Raw genomic sequence first — 15,801 nt, 5'->3', positions numbered from 1 at the left:
ATTAAGATACGCTTATACTTAATATTGTTACTGAGATTCAGCCTTTTTTTTCCCCCAATAAATGCACCTCAAGTCACAAGACTTAATTTCCAGAGTTCTGAAAAAGTCCATCTTGACAGTTTTTGCCAGTGTTGTTATTGCTTTTATGGAGGATCATCTTTTTGAGGTTCTTATTCTCCCATTGCTTCTGATGGACTCACGAGGACACTTTAGAGACTAGACAATTTTAAGAGTTATAGCAGCACTATTAACAATTACGCCAGGATAATAGGCATAAGTTTCAATAGTCCTAGGCTAACTGGGATGTATGACAACCTTTCCATATGTACATTTGAGTTGACCCCAGTTTGTAGGGATCCTGAGCTGTATTGCTATGAGTATTCATTCTTCTATCTATGTTCAGGATACATTTGTCCACATTTCTTTTCGTACATACCTAGGACTGGCATTGCTGGGTCATGGGATATATGCACACATTCAAGTCTGCTAGATACTGTCAGTTTCCAAAATTACTGAAATAATTTATGCTCCCATCAGCAGCCTAGGAGAATTCCAGTTCTTCCTCATCCTTGTCCACACGTGTTACTGTCAGATCTTTTTTAAAAAACTATTAGTGTGAAGTCGAGCACATTTTTATGGGTTTAATGACTATTTCAGTATCATCTTCTGTGAAGTTTTTATTTCAGTCTCCTGCCTCTTTTTCCATTTAGTCGCCTTTCTTCTCTTGATGATTCATAGCAGTTTTTTACATATTTTGTATCTCATCTCTTTGTTGATTATATGCATTGCAGATATCCTTTTCCATTAGGTGGCTAGCCTTCTACTCTCTTCAAGTTATTCTTTGTTATACCAACACTTTTAGATTTTAATGTAGTCTCATTTCTCAAGTCTTCCCTAATGGGTAGCGCTTTGTGTATCCTATTAAAAAAATCTACATACTCTGTCTCCTGAAAATATTCCTCTATATAACTTATAAACCATTGTGTTTCCAAATCTAGCATACCTTTTTATTAATTAATGGGATATCTTGCAAATGAGGAAATGCCTAACTACTCTAACAATAATAACATTATTATGATATCAGCAGTTATCTTTTACTGCGCCCTTATTGTATGCCACCGCCTTGAAAGTGTTTTACAATGTGAATCCACTTAATTCTTCCGGAAATCAGTGAGTTAGACTGTGTATCCATATTTTGACTAATTGATGTGGCTTGTGTACCCCCTTCTGTGAAGCTAAGGCTTACAAAGGCTAATGATTGGATGTCAAGTCACAGTTACTGAGTGTTGGGGCTGGATTCAAACCAAGTCTCTCTTTCGCTGAAGCCCCTTATTGTCTAAGTATATTAGTTATCCCAATACTGTTATTACTTAACCCTAAGAAGAACATGGGCAAGAATCAGTGATTACAGTAAAAAGTGACTTTTTCTCATTCTTAGAATTAAGCCACTCATTGGGAATATTTCAAAACTGTAACTTGATTTTGGCCATTCTTGCCTCATTATACAGGTTAGATGATAATCTCATTGATTTCAGGATACTCTCTTTTTTACCTGGACACCCATGATGTGAATTCCTTTTGAAAGGACTTTCCTGGCCATAAAATTGCTAATAGAATCTGAATACCCATTAGGTCACATTGAATAAAATTCTTCTGTGGCAACATAGGACCTTATTCATGAAAACCTCTTTGTCCTCTTGTTTCGGTGAACTTTTTATGCTACTTACGTGGGATAGAGCACAAAATGAACCTTTTCAGAGGAAATTACTGCTCTTTGGGATCCATGAGGGCATTTTCTACCTTCTACTTATTGTAATCCACATGACTCTGGAGGGGCTGAATTTGAAAGGAACCTGTGTGTGTAGGGGGTGAGGCTAAAGGGAGGGAGATCAAGCACGATTATGGAAATAATTTGTAGGTTATTCCAGCCCCAGGGCTCAGTTCAGTGCACACAGTTTCCAGAGCTCGTATGCTTCTGATCTGATGCTGTTATTCAGATTCGCGCATGGAAAGGAGATTCATGTTACCAGCAGAAGTAGAAAAGGGGTTTTGTGTGCCGGATGGGGGTGGGAATGGGCATGAATGTTAGAGCAGCTTATATAGAGGAAGTGCTACCCTGTCTGCAAAGGGAGGCTATAGCTCCTGCATTTAAACTATTTTAATTAGCGTTCTTCCCTCCAACTGGAAGCCAGAAATAGCACCCATCACCTACAAAGTACCGTTTCCTCTCGGCCCTCTCTTCATCCATTACGGGAGGATGTTACATACAATTCCAAAAAGCTCAGTGACTTTTATGGTAACGTATCCTAATATTAGTTTTAAATTCCTATATTAAATGCCTTGGGAACATAGTTAGCAGGCAGAGTAAGAATGATGCCTGATTGGGTAGAAAATCATATGCAATTATATATCTAAAGAAGTGTAGAAAATATTATCTCTAAGGGGTCATTGCCTTTCCATAGAATATTTCTTATCATTAGGAATGTCACTTGTATGAGGCTACAGTATGCATATATACATATATATATATATATATTTTTTTTTTGCTGATCCCAAACTCCTAATTTTTATAGCATGCATATTTTAAAAAGACCCTTTTAAAAGAAGAATAGTATTTGTATCTTTATGTTGAGTTGGGGATTGAATGTGATAATGCAAGTCAGGTATCTGATAGCAAATGCTCAATAAATGTTATAGTTAGCATTTTAATTATAAGAAAAAGAGACTAGTTCCCCAAGTATCTTTACAGGAGTGTGGCTTCTCTGTGAAAAGTCTAAGGCTTTGAGTTTTATCATGCTCTGGGGAATTATCTTCAAGTGCCACATCTAGTTCTGTGTGTCAGACTTGATGAAGGTCATTGGCGTATGCCCTGGACAAGGGCAACCAGATTAAGAAAAAATCTGGAAATCCTCTTTCACAAGGAGCATCAAGTGGACTTGGTAGAAAAGACTTTAGAAAGGATGTAGTATCTTGGACTTGAGTAGATTAACATCCAGCCTCCCTCGTAAGGTAGGCACCATCTCTGCAAGGCCCCCGCAGCTGGTCAGCCTGGACAGCTGGACAGCTGTCCATCCCTGGGAAGCTCTCAGCTCTTTAACCATCTATTTTGTTAGTTGGCTCCAAGTTCTAGAAAGTTCTTCGCCATGTTGAGATAATACGTTCTTTCCGGTGACTTTTGCCATTTCCCTTTGCTTCCATATTCTCCCCCAGAATTTAAAGTAAGCCTTTCCTGCTTATTCTTTCTCATAACCTCCTAAATACTTGAAAACTGCTCTCATTTCCCTCCACCATGTCTCCTGTTTAGGTCTCCCTGCTTGAGGTTTCCGAGCCAGTCTCCCTGTGATTCAGTTCCTCTCCTTGATGTTCTCTCTTGTAATCGTGTTCCAGAACCTGACACCCTGTCAGGTTCCGCCCTGTGCTGCCTGCATTTCAGTTCCTGTTCCTCTCATTTCGTCCATGATGCTGGTGTCAATTCCTTAATTTACTAGAAACCACAACAAACGGATGACTCATACCCAGCTTGTGGTCTATCCAGCCCTCAGCATCAAAGTCTTCTTCATCTTATTTTAATATATTTTTTGAAAAGTCCGAATGCAGAACTTAGATTTACCTCTTTGAAATTTTATCTTTGCGGTTTTCGTCCGTCTAATGAAATCATCTACGATCTTAATTTGATCTTCCCTGATGTTTATATCCCTCCTAACTTAGAGTTATCTACAGATATGACAGATTCAATGTTTGGTCTGTATTCTCATTGTTAAGTGTTGACTTGGTCTCTAGCTAAGTCCTGTTTTCTCATCACTGTAGATCGTTTCCCTGCCTCTCACCAGCCACTTCAGAAATATTTACCTTTGGTTTTGGCATAAATTAGTTGTGAAGAAGGGTCACCAATGGCATGTGTGGAACTCCAGGCCAATTTTTTTAATCTCTGTAAAGAATTGGACTCAACCCAGATCATCTTGTCAGCACCATTCTGGTGGCTCAATCTCATACCATCTGGTGAAAGAAATAGCAGATATGACCCATGAGCCATCGACTCAAGTTCAAGAGCTCCTTAGGGCATCCTATTAATGCCCCATTTGGGACAGAGGATCAGAGAGCTCCCTGAAGGGGAGAAAGTGAATGGGGTCCCTCCTGGACCCTGCCCATTCCCAGTACCAGAGGGGGCCTTTTCAAAGGATGAGGTGCCATTGGCCCTGCTCTAAGGAGAGTATTATGGGAGAGTATGGATGTTGAAGTGCAAAATGATGCACAGGGCTGGTAATTGTTTGCAGTGCATGCCCTGCTATTAGTGTGTTCAGAGGTTTCTCCACATATGTTAAAAGTACAGTGCAGAGATATAATTGTGGCTGAGTTAGATTTTAGCATATAATTTGTATTCTCTTATGTATCATCCAAATAATGTTACTAACAGTATTCCTCTTCCTTTTTACAATATTTTAAATTTGTATTTAAGTCAATATGAACAGATAGCTTCATTTATTTATTTATGTACGTAATTGAAGTTTAGTTGATTTACAATGTTGTATTTGTTTCAGGTGTACGGCAAAGTGATTCAGTTTTTTTAATTTATATATATATATATATATATATATATATATATTCTTTTTCAGATTCTTTTCCATTATAGTTTATTACAAGATGTCGAATGTAGTTCCCTGTGCTACACAGTAGAACCGGGTTGTTTATCTAATTTATATGTAATAGTTTGTATCTGCTAATCCCAAACTCCTAATTTATCCCCCTGCCCCCTGCTGCCTTTCCCCTTTGATAACCAGGAGTTTGTTTTCTATGTCTGTGAGTCTGTTTCTGTTTTGAACACATAGTTTTAAATAATTCAATTAACCTGAAAAGAATTGAAGTGAAATTCTCTTCCCATACTTCCTTACCCTCTCTTCCAATCATCACTCCCTTAAGCAACTGTACTCCACTCTTTTAACTGGTTGCTTTTTTTGTTGTTTTGTTTTGTTTGTTTGCTTTTTCTTGCATTTACCCTCCTTTCTCATCAATGTGCTTATACTGTTACTGACCAGGATTCTTGGACTCCTTAATCAATAGAAATTGGTAAGAGGCCAGATGAGAAGTCCTGGCAAGGCTTTACTGGGACTGGAGCTGCAACATGAGGGAGAAAAACAAGTAACAGTTTCCCTTGCTCACCCTCTGAAGGGGGCAAGCTTGACCCTTAAGTGGGGTGAGGGTGGGGATAGATTGGTGGGTCGGGCAGGAGGGGTGGTTTGCCCACCCCCTTGGTGGTGCTATGCGCAGGGATCATGCTCAGTACCCTGCTTTTGCTCCTGACACCTCAAAAGTGGCAGTTGGGTTTTTGGTCTTTTTGTGTCTTATTGTTCATAATTTGCCCCAGCTGCACATGTATGCAGTTATTTTTAGTCCCTTATAGTTACTTTGTATTCTATTGCTGGTGGAGATGTTTGTCCAGGTGCAAGTAATGCAGCAAAGGGTCCCAGGTCCCAGCCTGTCTCCATACTATTTCTTAACTGACCTTAGACATTAACTACTGATTTTCTGTTATGATAGATGAATATCTAGCTGTATTATATACACATTCTCCTTTCCTCATCTTCTGTATGGTTACATGAAAATTTGGGGTTAAGTCTGTAGTCCCTGTTAACGCTGTTTTGATGTCACCATGCTGTATGACCATATAAACAGTATTAGCTGCTGAGCCAAATAGTCTACTATCATTTTATTTCCTTTCTTGAACAACATTTTGTTTTTTGCCCGTAGTTAATGATTATCGGGTTTTTTTCCTGTTTAATTTGCTTATTTCTGGTTACTTCACAATATTTTCTAAATCTCCAATTCATTAAATAGTTGATTAGGACTGTTTTCTTTCCCCTGGAGCCTGCCCTCCCCTGGCCCTCTATCCTCCTGCTTCAGTCTTGTCTCTCTCTAGGCCTCATGCATGACAGTCACCGTGTTAACTCATCCATGTGCTCTGCTGTCTGCCTTTTATGCTGGAGGCTTTTCGTCACATGTCTGGTGATCCTTAGTTGTCTGACCACATTTAAGCATGCGATACCAAAGAAGCGCTTGGTTCTCATCAGTGCCCATTGTCATCTACTGGGGGCTATGACAGCATGAACAGATTGGGAGGCCTTTTGTGGAGGGGGTCCGGTTGATAATATTTGTTGGCCTTTTCTGGGGGCTACTCAGCTTTGCCATGGCCGCTCACGGGGTCAGGTTTCCGTGTATTCCTTTGTTTGCAGTAAACAGTTCTTCTTTTTTTGTGTCTGGCTTCCTGGAGTCTGGAGCCCCTCTTATTCTTGAAAGAGTTCACCTGGGGTGGGTGAGAGGTGGGGAGGTAAGGGTGGGAGTGGTGCCCAGTTACATGACTTTCTCCAGTGGATGAGAGGAGCCCCAGGTTACAATTATGGGGTCATATCTGTCATTCTCTTTATAGGTATTAACACTGATGGTTTAATTAAGTCTTGTATAAATAAAACTCTAAAATGTGTTAAGCAGAGAACCAATGAGAAAAAAAGACTTTTCAGGAACTCACACCGGAACTTCATTCCCACCTAGCCTCTTAAAATGAATGCATAACTTTATTCTCCTTTTTGTTTTTTTTAAAGTGGAAAAACGTTCAACCTACTTTACAATTATTCTTGTGCTTCTATAAACTCAAATTATCTGACATTTTAGTTTCCTAGATCTGGTGCCACCTCTCTTGTTTAAAATGAATTTCCCTTTTCCTGCCACTCACGTAAACCATTGATCATCTGGAATCACGAAGTATCCTCTATCCAGTTGGGTAATTGAAGCTGGATCTATTTAAATACATGATGAAGCCCTGTGCTTCATCTTAACTCTGCGCTCAAAGGGGCTCTTATGCAAAATGCACTTTTTGCTGATTCTATTCCTCTGTCAGCAAGAACTGTGCTTATTCCCTTCACTGAACTTGATACAGTATTTATGGCATCCCCAGCAGGCAGAAAGGAAGAAGCACACAATTCACTCTCTCTGCCTGTCTGCTGCTGTTTGTTTAGCGGAAAGTGACGCATGTGGAAGTAGTTGAGAGGGGACCACTCGGTGGTCTCTCCTTCCTGCCTTTTTGACCACTAGATTCTGATGGAGGGCGCTGGAGTGGACCTGGTATCCGTAATTAAACTTGCCTGGTTCGAGAAGGTGATGCAAGGTTGGTGGCTTTGAAAAGCTTTTTCTAGCATGTCAGAGTTTAAATCCTGGCGTGGCCACACTGGAGAACACTGTATCAAGTTAGTGGTCTGCTGTGATCAGCTCAGAAGTTAGGTGTTAAGCCTGCAAACGGCTAGGAACTGTTTCAAGAGTTGTCTCTACTTAACCTGCTGCTGACAGCAGTCAGCGCCGTCTTTGCCCACCCTCTCAGTCACACGTAGCCCGTGTATGCCACTGCCAAAGGACAGACTCTGCTGAAAAGCTCATTTAGTGAATTGTCCTTCTTAGAAATTGATTTGTCCTAATGGTAGAGAATGGCAGAGACCGCTGTTTTATTTAGGCAGGACAGTAGGAGCAAAAATTCTCTCTAATGGAGCTGCCTTCAGCCTCTGACAGGTTTTAAAAGCAGTTGGAGACTTGAGCGTCCTTAATGGTTAAAAGGCCGATGGCTAAATTTTTCATAACGTTGTGATCATACTTTTCTAAACATCTTTCTCTGTGTTATGAGACTTGGTATGTTTTTTCCCCTTCTTTTTATTTTATCTTATTTAAAAATTTTTAAGTTGTGCTAAAATATACGTGACATACCATCTTAACTGTGTCCAAGGGCACAGTTCAGCGGCATTAAGTGCATTCACATTGTTTTGCGCCCATCACCACCATCCATCTCCAGAGCTCTTTTCATCTTGTAGAACTGAAACTCTGTACCTATCAACTCCCCATTTTCCTCTTCCCCTAACCACTGGCAACCACCATCTTCCTTTCCCTTAAATAAATAAATTCCAGGATAGCTACACCTTTCAAAGGATGTTTAGCTTCATCAACTAGTATCGGTTTCCTTCATTTCCACCTCTTAAGTGGGAGGCAAACATAAACTCTCTGACATGAAAATGGGGTGTGTTGCCCCTGGCTGAGTTTGAGGAGAATCTCACAGGCGGAAGGAAGAAGGGGCTCTCTTTACATTAAGTGAAGAGACCCAAAAGCTGTTGTTCTGCAGAACCTATCAGCGTGTGGCTCCTCTTGGAGGGTAACAGTGTATTATACAGACTCTTATTTAAAAAACATCACTTATATTGAAATGGAATTCTTACTTTGCTAGTGTATCAGTCAGGATGGGTTAGATTATGCTGCAGTAAGGAACAACCCTCACATCTCCATGGCTTAACATACCTTTTCATTCTGGCCATGTGTCTGTAGGACATTGGCTATGAAGCTCTTCTCATCCTAGACACTTAGGGACCCAGGCTGACAGAAGCTCCATCTTGCCCCACAGTTCCAGGACTGCAAGCAAAGGGGCAAGAATTGGGTGAATCAGGCTTTTGTTAACTAGTAACACATGGCGCTTCTACTCAGATTCATTGGCCCCAGCCAAGTGGCATAGCCACACCTAACTTCACAGGGACCAGGAAAACTCCAGCCCTCTGTGTCCCTAGGGAGAGCTCAAAAGGAGTGGGCAACACTAAAAACCCCACAGCTAGGTTTTTAGAGCAATTGGTGAGAGCTGGGGGGCGGGGCTCTGGAGTGGTGTGTGTAGCATATTAAAAAAAATTTTTTTTAAAGAATAGGATTGACGGAGATCAGGGTTTATAATAAATGACTGTGTCATCTCTAATTTTACCGGGCTTTAGTTTCTTCATCTGTAAAATCGTCACCTGGACCCCTTCTAGATGAATATATTTATTTAAAATGTTAAGTTTGTAACTTGTATTTAGCAGAGTTTGTATCAGGAGTTTTAAGCTCTTTCTAACTATTCCTCAGATATTATGTCAGGGTTGTAGGTATTTACTTTTCTTCCCCTGGGCTGGGGGTGGGGGAGGGGAGGGGAGGCAGAGATGAGTGAGGTTCGTCTTGGGGGAATACATACTGACCTCTCACTGAGCACTGATGCACCAGCTGTTTTTACTGGAGACACATCCTCTCCTCATTAGTGACATGCTACCTCTGCATGGATTCCATCTGAAACACCCCCCAATATCCTTTTCACATGGGTGAAAACACCAGCTCCCTTCACATCTAAAAGCTCCTTGTTTCCATGGAGCTGTGCGTACAAAGGGGAAAAGCATATTTTGGCTCAGGGGACTAGCTGTTTATCAGATGCTGCCAGGCACTTTAGAGGACAAAGAAGTGATGCTGGAAAAGGTCATGCTGTTGGGAACTTCCATTACAACCTTGCAGTGACAATTTTTCCTGAAAAATAGACTCTGAAGGGTAATATTTCTTAAGATAGTTATAGAAAAATTATGCTTAAATATTAGGGTAATATATCTTGGAAGGATCTTTTAAAAACTGTCTATTAAAGGATACCATATACACAGAAAAGTACACATCTTGATGATGTTTCACAAGCTGGGCACACCCGTGACATAACACTCACATAACCAGCACCCAGATCCAGAAGCAGAATGTGGCCAGCACCCCAGAGACCTCCCTGTGCTTCCTTCCAGATGCTCCCCCTCTCCCCACAATTCCCATCAAACAACTCTTCTGACTTCTAACAGTGTACGTTAGTCTTTGCCTGTGTTTGTACTTTATATAAATAGAGTCTTATAGTCTGTACTCTTCCGTGTCTGGCTTCTTTTCCTCGATGTTATGTGTGTGAGATTTATCCATGTTGTAGTGGGTAGTTACTGGTCTTTCATTCTCGTTGCTGTGTAGTATGGCACTGTGCGATTCTACACATTATTCACTCATTCTCCTGTAGACAGGTGTTGGGATAGTTTCTAGTTTTGTCCATTGCAAGTTGTACTGCTGTGAACATTTTGGGACATATATTTTCGTGAGCACAGGAATGCATTTCTGTTGAGAATAGACCCACGAGTGCATTTCGGGGGTCACGAGGTGTGCCTATATTCCACTTTAGGAGGTAGTACCAAATAGTTTTCCAAACCAGTTAGACCAGTTTACTCTCCAGCAGCTCATAAGAACTCTGGTTGCTTCATATTTTCACCAGCACTTGGTATTTTCTTCTTGGAAGTTTTTCTTTCAGAAAAGAATCCTTACTTGATTGTTTTCCCATCTGAACTGATTCCTTCTCTAATAAATTTTAGAAAGTGGGGGGAAGGGGGTGGTGAATAACCCCATCTGGGAAAATACCCACTGACGCGGAGGCACGGAGAGACAGCAAACGTTTTAGTTGCACCAGGCAGGAGGAAGCATGGTGGTTTTATATGTTGGGGGATCTTAAACTCTGGGTTTTTCTTGAATAACTTTAAAGTGATACACAAAGACAAAATGTAACGTAGTTACTTTCCAAGAGGAGATTAAATATTAAGAATTCGAAGTGGCGTTTTTAACTCTCAAAGAATTAAAGGAGGGAATGGGGGGTGAAATGGATAAAGGTAGTCAGTTCTAAGCTTAGTCAGTTCTAAGCTTCCAATTATAAGATGATTAAGTCCTAGGTGTGTAGTGGAAAAAAAGATGAATCTCATATACACACATTGCCTTTTTTCCTAACTTTCTCTACCTACAAGTGTTTACCTTTGACTTCCGTTGTCTTTTTCTCTTCTTCTTTTCCCACTCAGTCCTCACAAAATGATTCCATTTGCTTTATCAGGTGGTACTTCTGTTGTTTCTTTAGGAGAATTTCTAGCTATTGAAGTCTTCTTTAGATACAGGCAAATATTTTGTTGTAAACATAACAACTGACAGATTGTCTAGGTTTGTCCAGTGTGTGGTGTCTCTGCTGGCAGACACCATTTGTAACATTTGATGCAGTTTCTTTTGTGGAATATGATGAGATTCAGAAATAACATAGACACCTGCGGTGGTGCCTTCACTTAAATTTCAGTCATGTGGGTGGGGTCCTGTTAATAGAATTTTGTTTGCAAACCATGGCTCAAATGAGTCAGGAAACTAAGAAGATACATCAGAGGGGAAAAAACAACAACAACAGTGTTTTGTGCGTGAAAAATGATGCCGTCAGCTACTTTAATATTGAAGTAGCCAAATAGACCCTTTGTTCAGATGAGCTAACTTCTGAGCATTTACTAAACTTCTCTAGGTTTGAGGCAATACTCATTGATTGAGTTCCTAAAGAATTAATCATGGCACATTGTTCCACATGAGCTATTCCCCCAACTTTTGCCTTTCAGAACACTGTGAGTCACAAGCAAGCCCACTTTGAGGTTGCCTGCCCATTGGTGGGTGTTACCCAGCATTGTCTTTAAATCCCCTTTGACCTGGTCATTCTTAGCGGCTGGGATCCTGCTGAGTGCTTGCTATTCCTAGACACTTCCCTAAGACAGTATTGCTTCTCATTCCTTGAACTACCTTCCCAGCCCTAGTTTTGTCATGGCTGCTTGGCTCTGGCAGGGGACCTGTGGATTGGGGTCACTGTGGTTCACTGGGGGAAGGTTTGTTGCATCTTCCTTGGCAAGTAATATCCCTCGGCCTCACTCTCACCATGGAACTCACCAGTCCTGTCTGGAAACTGACCTTTGCTTCATAGCAACCCACTTAACTGGAAACTAAGCTGTCTGTATAGGATTATCACATATACAAGTATTTTGTGCAAACTACCGTAGCCTGGGTGGCTTAGAAACATTCTGGAGGCTGGAAGTCTGAGATCAGGGTGGAAGCATGGTTGGGTTCTGGTCAGGCCCATTCTGTGATTCATAGATGGCTGTCTCCTTGTTGTGTCCTCACATGGTAGAAGGGAGCTAGCTAGCTCTTTGGCCTCTTTCTTAGAAGGGCACTAATCCCCTGTATGAAGGCTCCACCCTTATGACCTAATTACCTCCCAAAGTCCCCACCTCCTAATACCATAACACTGGGGGTTATGATTTCAATGTTTGAATTGGGGAGTGGGGGACACAAATGTTCGGTCCACTGCAACAAGTGAGTTCAGTAATTACATTGGGTGAGCAGACATGGTGCCCTCATTCCCGTCAGCTGTTGGGGGCTGGGGGTGGGGTGGGGGGCTTGGTGTCTGACCTAAGACTAACTTCTTTTAGGTGTTCTCTGAAGGAGGAGTTCAGAAAGGTTAGCCTTCCTCATGGGCTGTCTAGACCTGCCTCCTTGACTCCCAGCCATGGCTTGTCTGGAAATGCACTGGTTTGTCTATGATAACCTAAGAGGTGGCTGTTTCTTCTTGGCCCCCATCTCCCCCATCACAGACCATCAGCCAGACGGAGCTGGAGAACTGGATCACTGCCATCCATTCTGCCTGTGCAGCCGCTGTCGCAAGGCACCATCACAAAGAAGACACGCTCCAACTGCTGAAGTCGGAAATCAAAAAACTGGAACAGAAGATTGATATGGATGAAAAGATGAAGAAAATGGGCGAAATGCAGCTGTCTTCAGTCACTGACTCAAAGAAGAAGAAAACTATATTAGATCAGGTAATTGTTCTTCCGTGTTTAGACGTGGGCAAAATCCTTAGGTCTTGAAAGTTTTTCTGCTGCCTCGGAATCGAGAAACATTATTGGTTATCTCACTGTCAGCCTGTCATCCTGACTGCTAAATCCTTTATTGTGACTGTCAGTTTTCCTCACCCATTGTTCACAGTTGATTGTTATGAACTAAAGGGAACAATATTAAATTGAATGAAAGACAGAAATCTAATAGCAGAGCCCACCCGCTCCTACCAGTGGCATGCTGTTCTTGGGGATCTGTGTAACTGGAAAGTCTGCAATTTCATTCCCCACGTTATCAGGTTAACTTGGTGCTTAACTGTGATGGGGATTTATTCCTGACTCCTCAATACATTTAGACTTCTAAATTTAGGGGAAAGGTAGAGTGTGTTTTAAAAATGTATGTATACATTGCTGTGTATGTGCACAAGCATATTTCATGCTGAAAAGGAAAGATTTTGTGAGATAAGAGAGGACATTTTTGCCTTCAATTTAGTTGTTTAAAAGTCAGTGATAGCCACCCAGTAACACTTTGAAACTTTGCCTAATATGTTGGGAAATAATTATGTGAATAAATACTATTTAAATAATTGACCAGCATGTGATCTTCCATATGTCTCTCTGTCTATTCTTTCCCTCTATGACCCGGTACTGTATTTCTTTTAAACAGAGGTCAAATTTACATACACAAAATTAACCACTTTAAAGCGTACAATTCAGTGGCATTTAGTACATTTACAATGTTGAGTAACCACAACCTCTGTCTGGTTGCAAAACGTTGTCATCTACCTCAGAAGGAAACCCATACCTTTTAAGCGGTTGTTCCCCTCTGCCCCGGCATTCTGTCTCTGTGGATTTACCAATTTCGGATGTTTCGTACAAATGCACTTGCATAATATGTGACGTTTTGTGTCTAACATCTTTTAGTTAGCATAATGTTTTGGAGATTGATCCTCATTTCAGTATGTATTCTTCATTCCTTTTATGGCTGAATATTATTCCATTGTATGTATACACCACAATTTGTGTACCCATTCATCTGTTGATAGACGTCTGGGCTGTTTCCATTATTTAACTGTTGTGAATAGCGCTGTGGATATGTGTTTACACGAACACTGTATTTTAAGTTGAAGTAAAAAGGTAGATATCAACCATTAGTCAATGTCCACATCACAGCTAACATCTCTGAGCCTCCACTATAAGCCAGACCCTGGTCTCACTCTTATTCTTGCATTATCTTATTCAACCATCACATCAGCCTCAGGAGGTAGGTATTATTTTGCCATTTTGAAAAATGTGGAAATACCTTGGATATATCCTCTGGTTGGAACTGTGTATTCCAGAGTCTGGGTCTACACCGTCTAGTTTTCCACTGTCCCACACTGTACTCTCTACCACCCACCTCTTCCCAAAAGCTCTTGGCCTATTTGCCTCTGATTTTGAAATCACCTCGCTTTTCTTCTTCTCTGTCTTCCTATGAAAAGCCACCTCTTGGTAAGTCATATAATTCTCCAGTGCTGGAAATCCTCCATTTTTTTACGTCTTCTCCCTTGGGTTTGTGGTCCAGAGCCTGGAGCTGATGGACCTATCATGGCCGCAAATGTGAAATCTATGATGGGAGGGAAGAGAGCAACTAAGGATATCTCTTCTATTTATCATACTGAATTTATGTCTATAGATGTTTGCAGAAAAGCATGTAAGCTATGGAAACAATAATACTTGACCTATTACCTAAGAAATTTAGGGTACCTGGTATTTACCCCTTAGGACTACAATTAATACTTTTATAACAGAAATTTGTACATTTGTGTGGGATAAAATTAACCCTTGTTTTCCCTCTTTCTCCCCACTCTTTTCCCATATTTTCCCCACTGTAGATCTTTGTTTGGGAGCAGAATCTTGAACAGTTCCAAATGGACCTGTTTCGCTACCGCTGTTACTTAGCCAGCCTCCAAGGTGGGGAGCTGCCCAACCCTAAAAGGCTACTTGCCTTTGCAAGCCGTCCAACGAAAGTGGCAATGGGCCGCCTTGGAATCTTTTCTGTATCATCTTTTCATGCGCTGGTGAGTAGAAGCTGATGTATTTTTGAAAAATATTCATCTTGACTGTTAATCCTGAGCCCGACTTGACAAGAGCCTCTGAAGTCGTTTTCTAGTTTACTGCTCTGTGTGGATTTCTGATATGTCCTCCCTTGGTCACGGATGCAAATCTTCACTTGAATCTATTCTGACATTTATTACTTAAGCCTCTCTTGATGGGCCCTTAATTATTGTGCAAAGAAAATATGAAAGGTATTACCTTAAGAGATCTTTGCATGTGGTGCTTGTGGATAACTCATGTCATTTTTCGGCAGTGTCATGTTTTTAACCCCAATACCTACTTTTTATATGTACCTCATGGAAATGGTAAGCGGAAAGCTTGTTCTCTCATACGTAAATGTGTTTTCTCTCTCTCTCACTTGCCCACGTGAAAACACATACACCATATATTGAACATAGATCTCTTTGGAAATCTTCCTTTTCACTTTATTTTTTACCATGGTTTTGGTGACCATGAATACCTGAGGCATTTGAAGAAGGCCATGACCTTCTGTGTTTATCAGCCCAACATATGTAGTTGCTTGGGGAAGAGAATTTTCATCTGACCTCCAGAGCGGCAGGTTGTGTAGTTGTATGTTTGCAATCTGTAATTTCATGTACATGCTAAACAGCTTTATGTACTTTGGGCCCCTTTCTTCTCAAAAATTGCTATGCGAGTAACATGGTTTTAGCCCATCCAAATCAACACCCACTTAAAATGGACTGCACCTTAGCACATTTGCTGTGAAATTAAATGTTAAGTCCTAAGTTCCAGAAACCGCCTTGAAGAACCTTAGCTGTGCTGCTCTTGGCTTGCCGTGTCAGCTGTACCCTGCAATTGAATTCAGAGCTGTAATTCAGTCAGAGCCGTTTGTATTCTTTATAAATAGATTAGCGTCATCATTCAGATAATTGGGGTAGATTTACATTTTTAAAGAAGTCTTAAACAAATTTCTGGAGTTATTAAAACTGGCATCCCGATTTGTTCTACTAATTACAGCTCAGCTCTTGGTCTCCCTGGCTACCACCTCTCCATATAGCTATTAAGTCCTGTTTTTTCGTAGGCATGGATCAAAGTGCTGTGATGAATAAATCTGGCAGTTTTCAGTTTGTGGCTCTCGGTCTGTTTCTGTGAGACCTGGACACCACTTTGTAACTTAGCCAAATCTCAGTTTGCCTGCTCTGCAAAAATATTGGGATAAAAATTCTCGTTTACC

The 15,801-nt window shown here is 40.9% G+C and overlaps 1 protein-coding gene across 8 annotated transcripts in view; it reads left to right on the top strand.

Moving 5' to 3' along the window:
- TIAM1 (TIAM Rac1 associated GEF 1) overlaps positions 1-15,801 on the top strand; it is a 400,889-nt gene that overhangs the window by 289,904 nt on the left and 95,184 nt on the right. For all 8 annotated transcript variants that reach the window (XM_033418176.2, XM_049710489.1, XM_049710491.1 and 5 more), the window contains 2 exons: positions 12,270-12,494; positions 14,384-14,569. In XM_033418176.2, coding sequence (XP_033274067.1) covers positions 12,270-12,494; positions 14,384-14,569 — 411 coding nt within the window. The remainder of the gene's footprint in view (positions 1-12,269; positions 12,495-14,383; positions 14,570-15,801) is intronic.

The sequence above is a fragment of the Orcinus orca genome, chromosome 5, assembly GCF_937001465.1.
Source record: "Orcinus orca chromosome 5, mOrcOrc1.1, whole genome shotgun sequence".
NCBI lineage: Eukaryota > Metazoa > Chordata > Mammalia > Artiodactyla > Delphinidae > Orcinus > Orcinus orca.
This window is presented reverse-complemented; position numbering and strand designations above follow the sequence as displayed.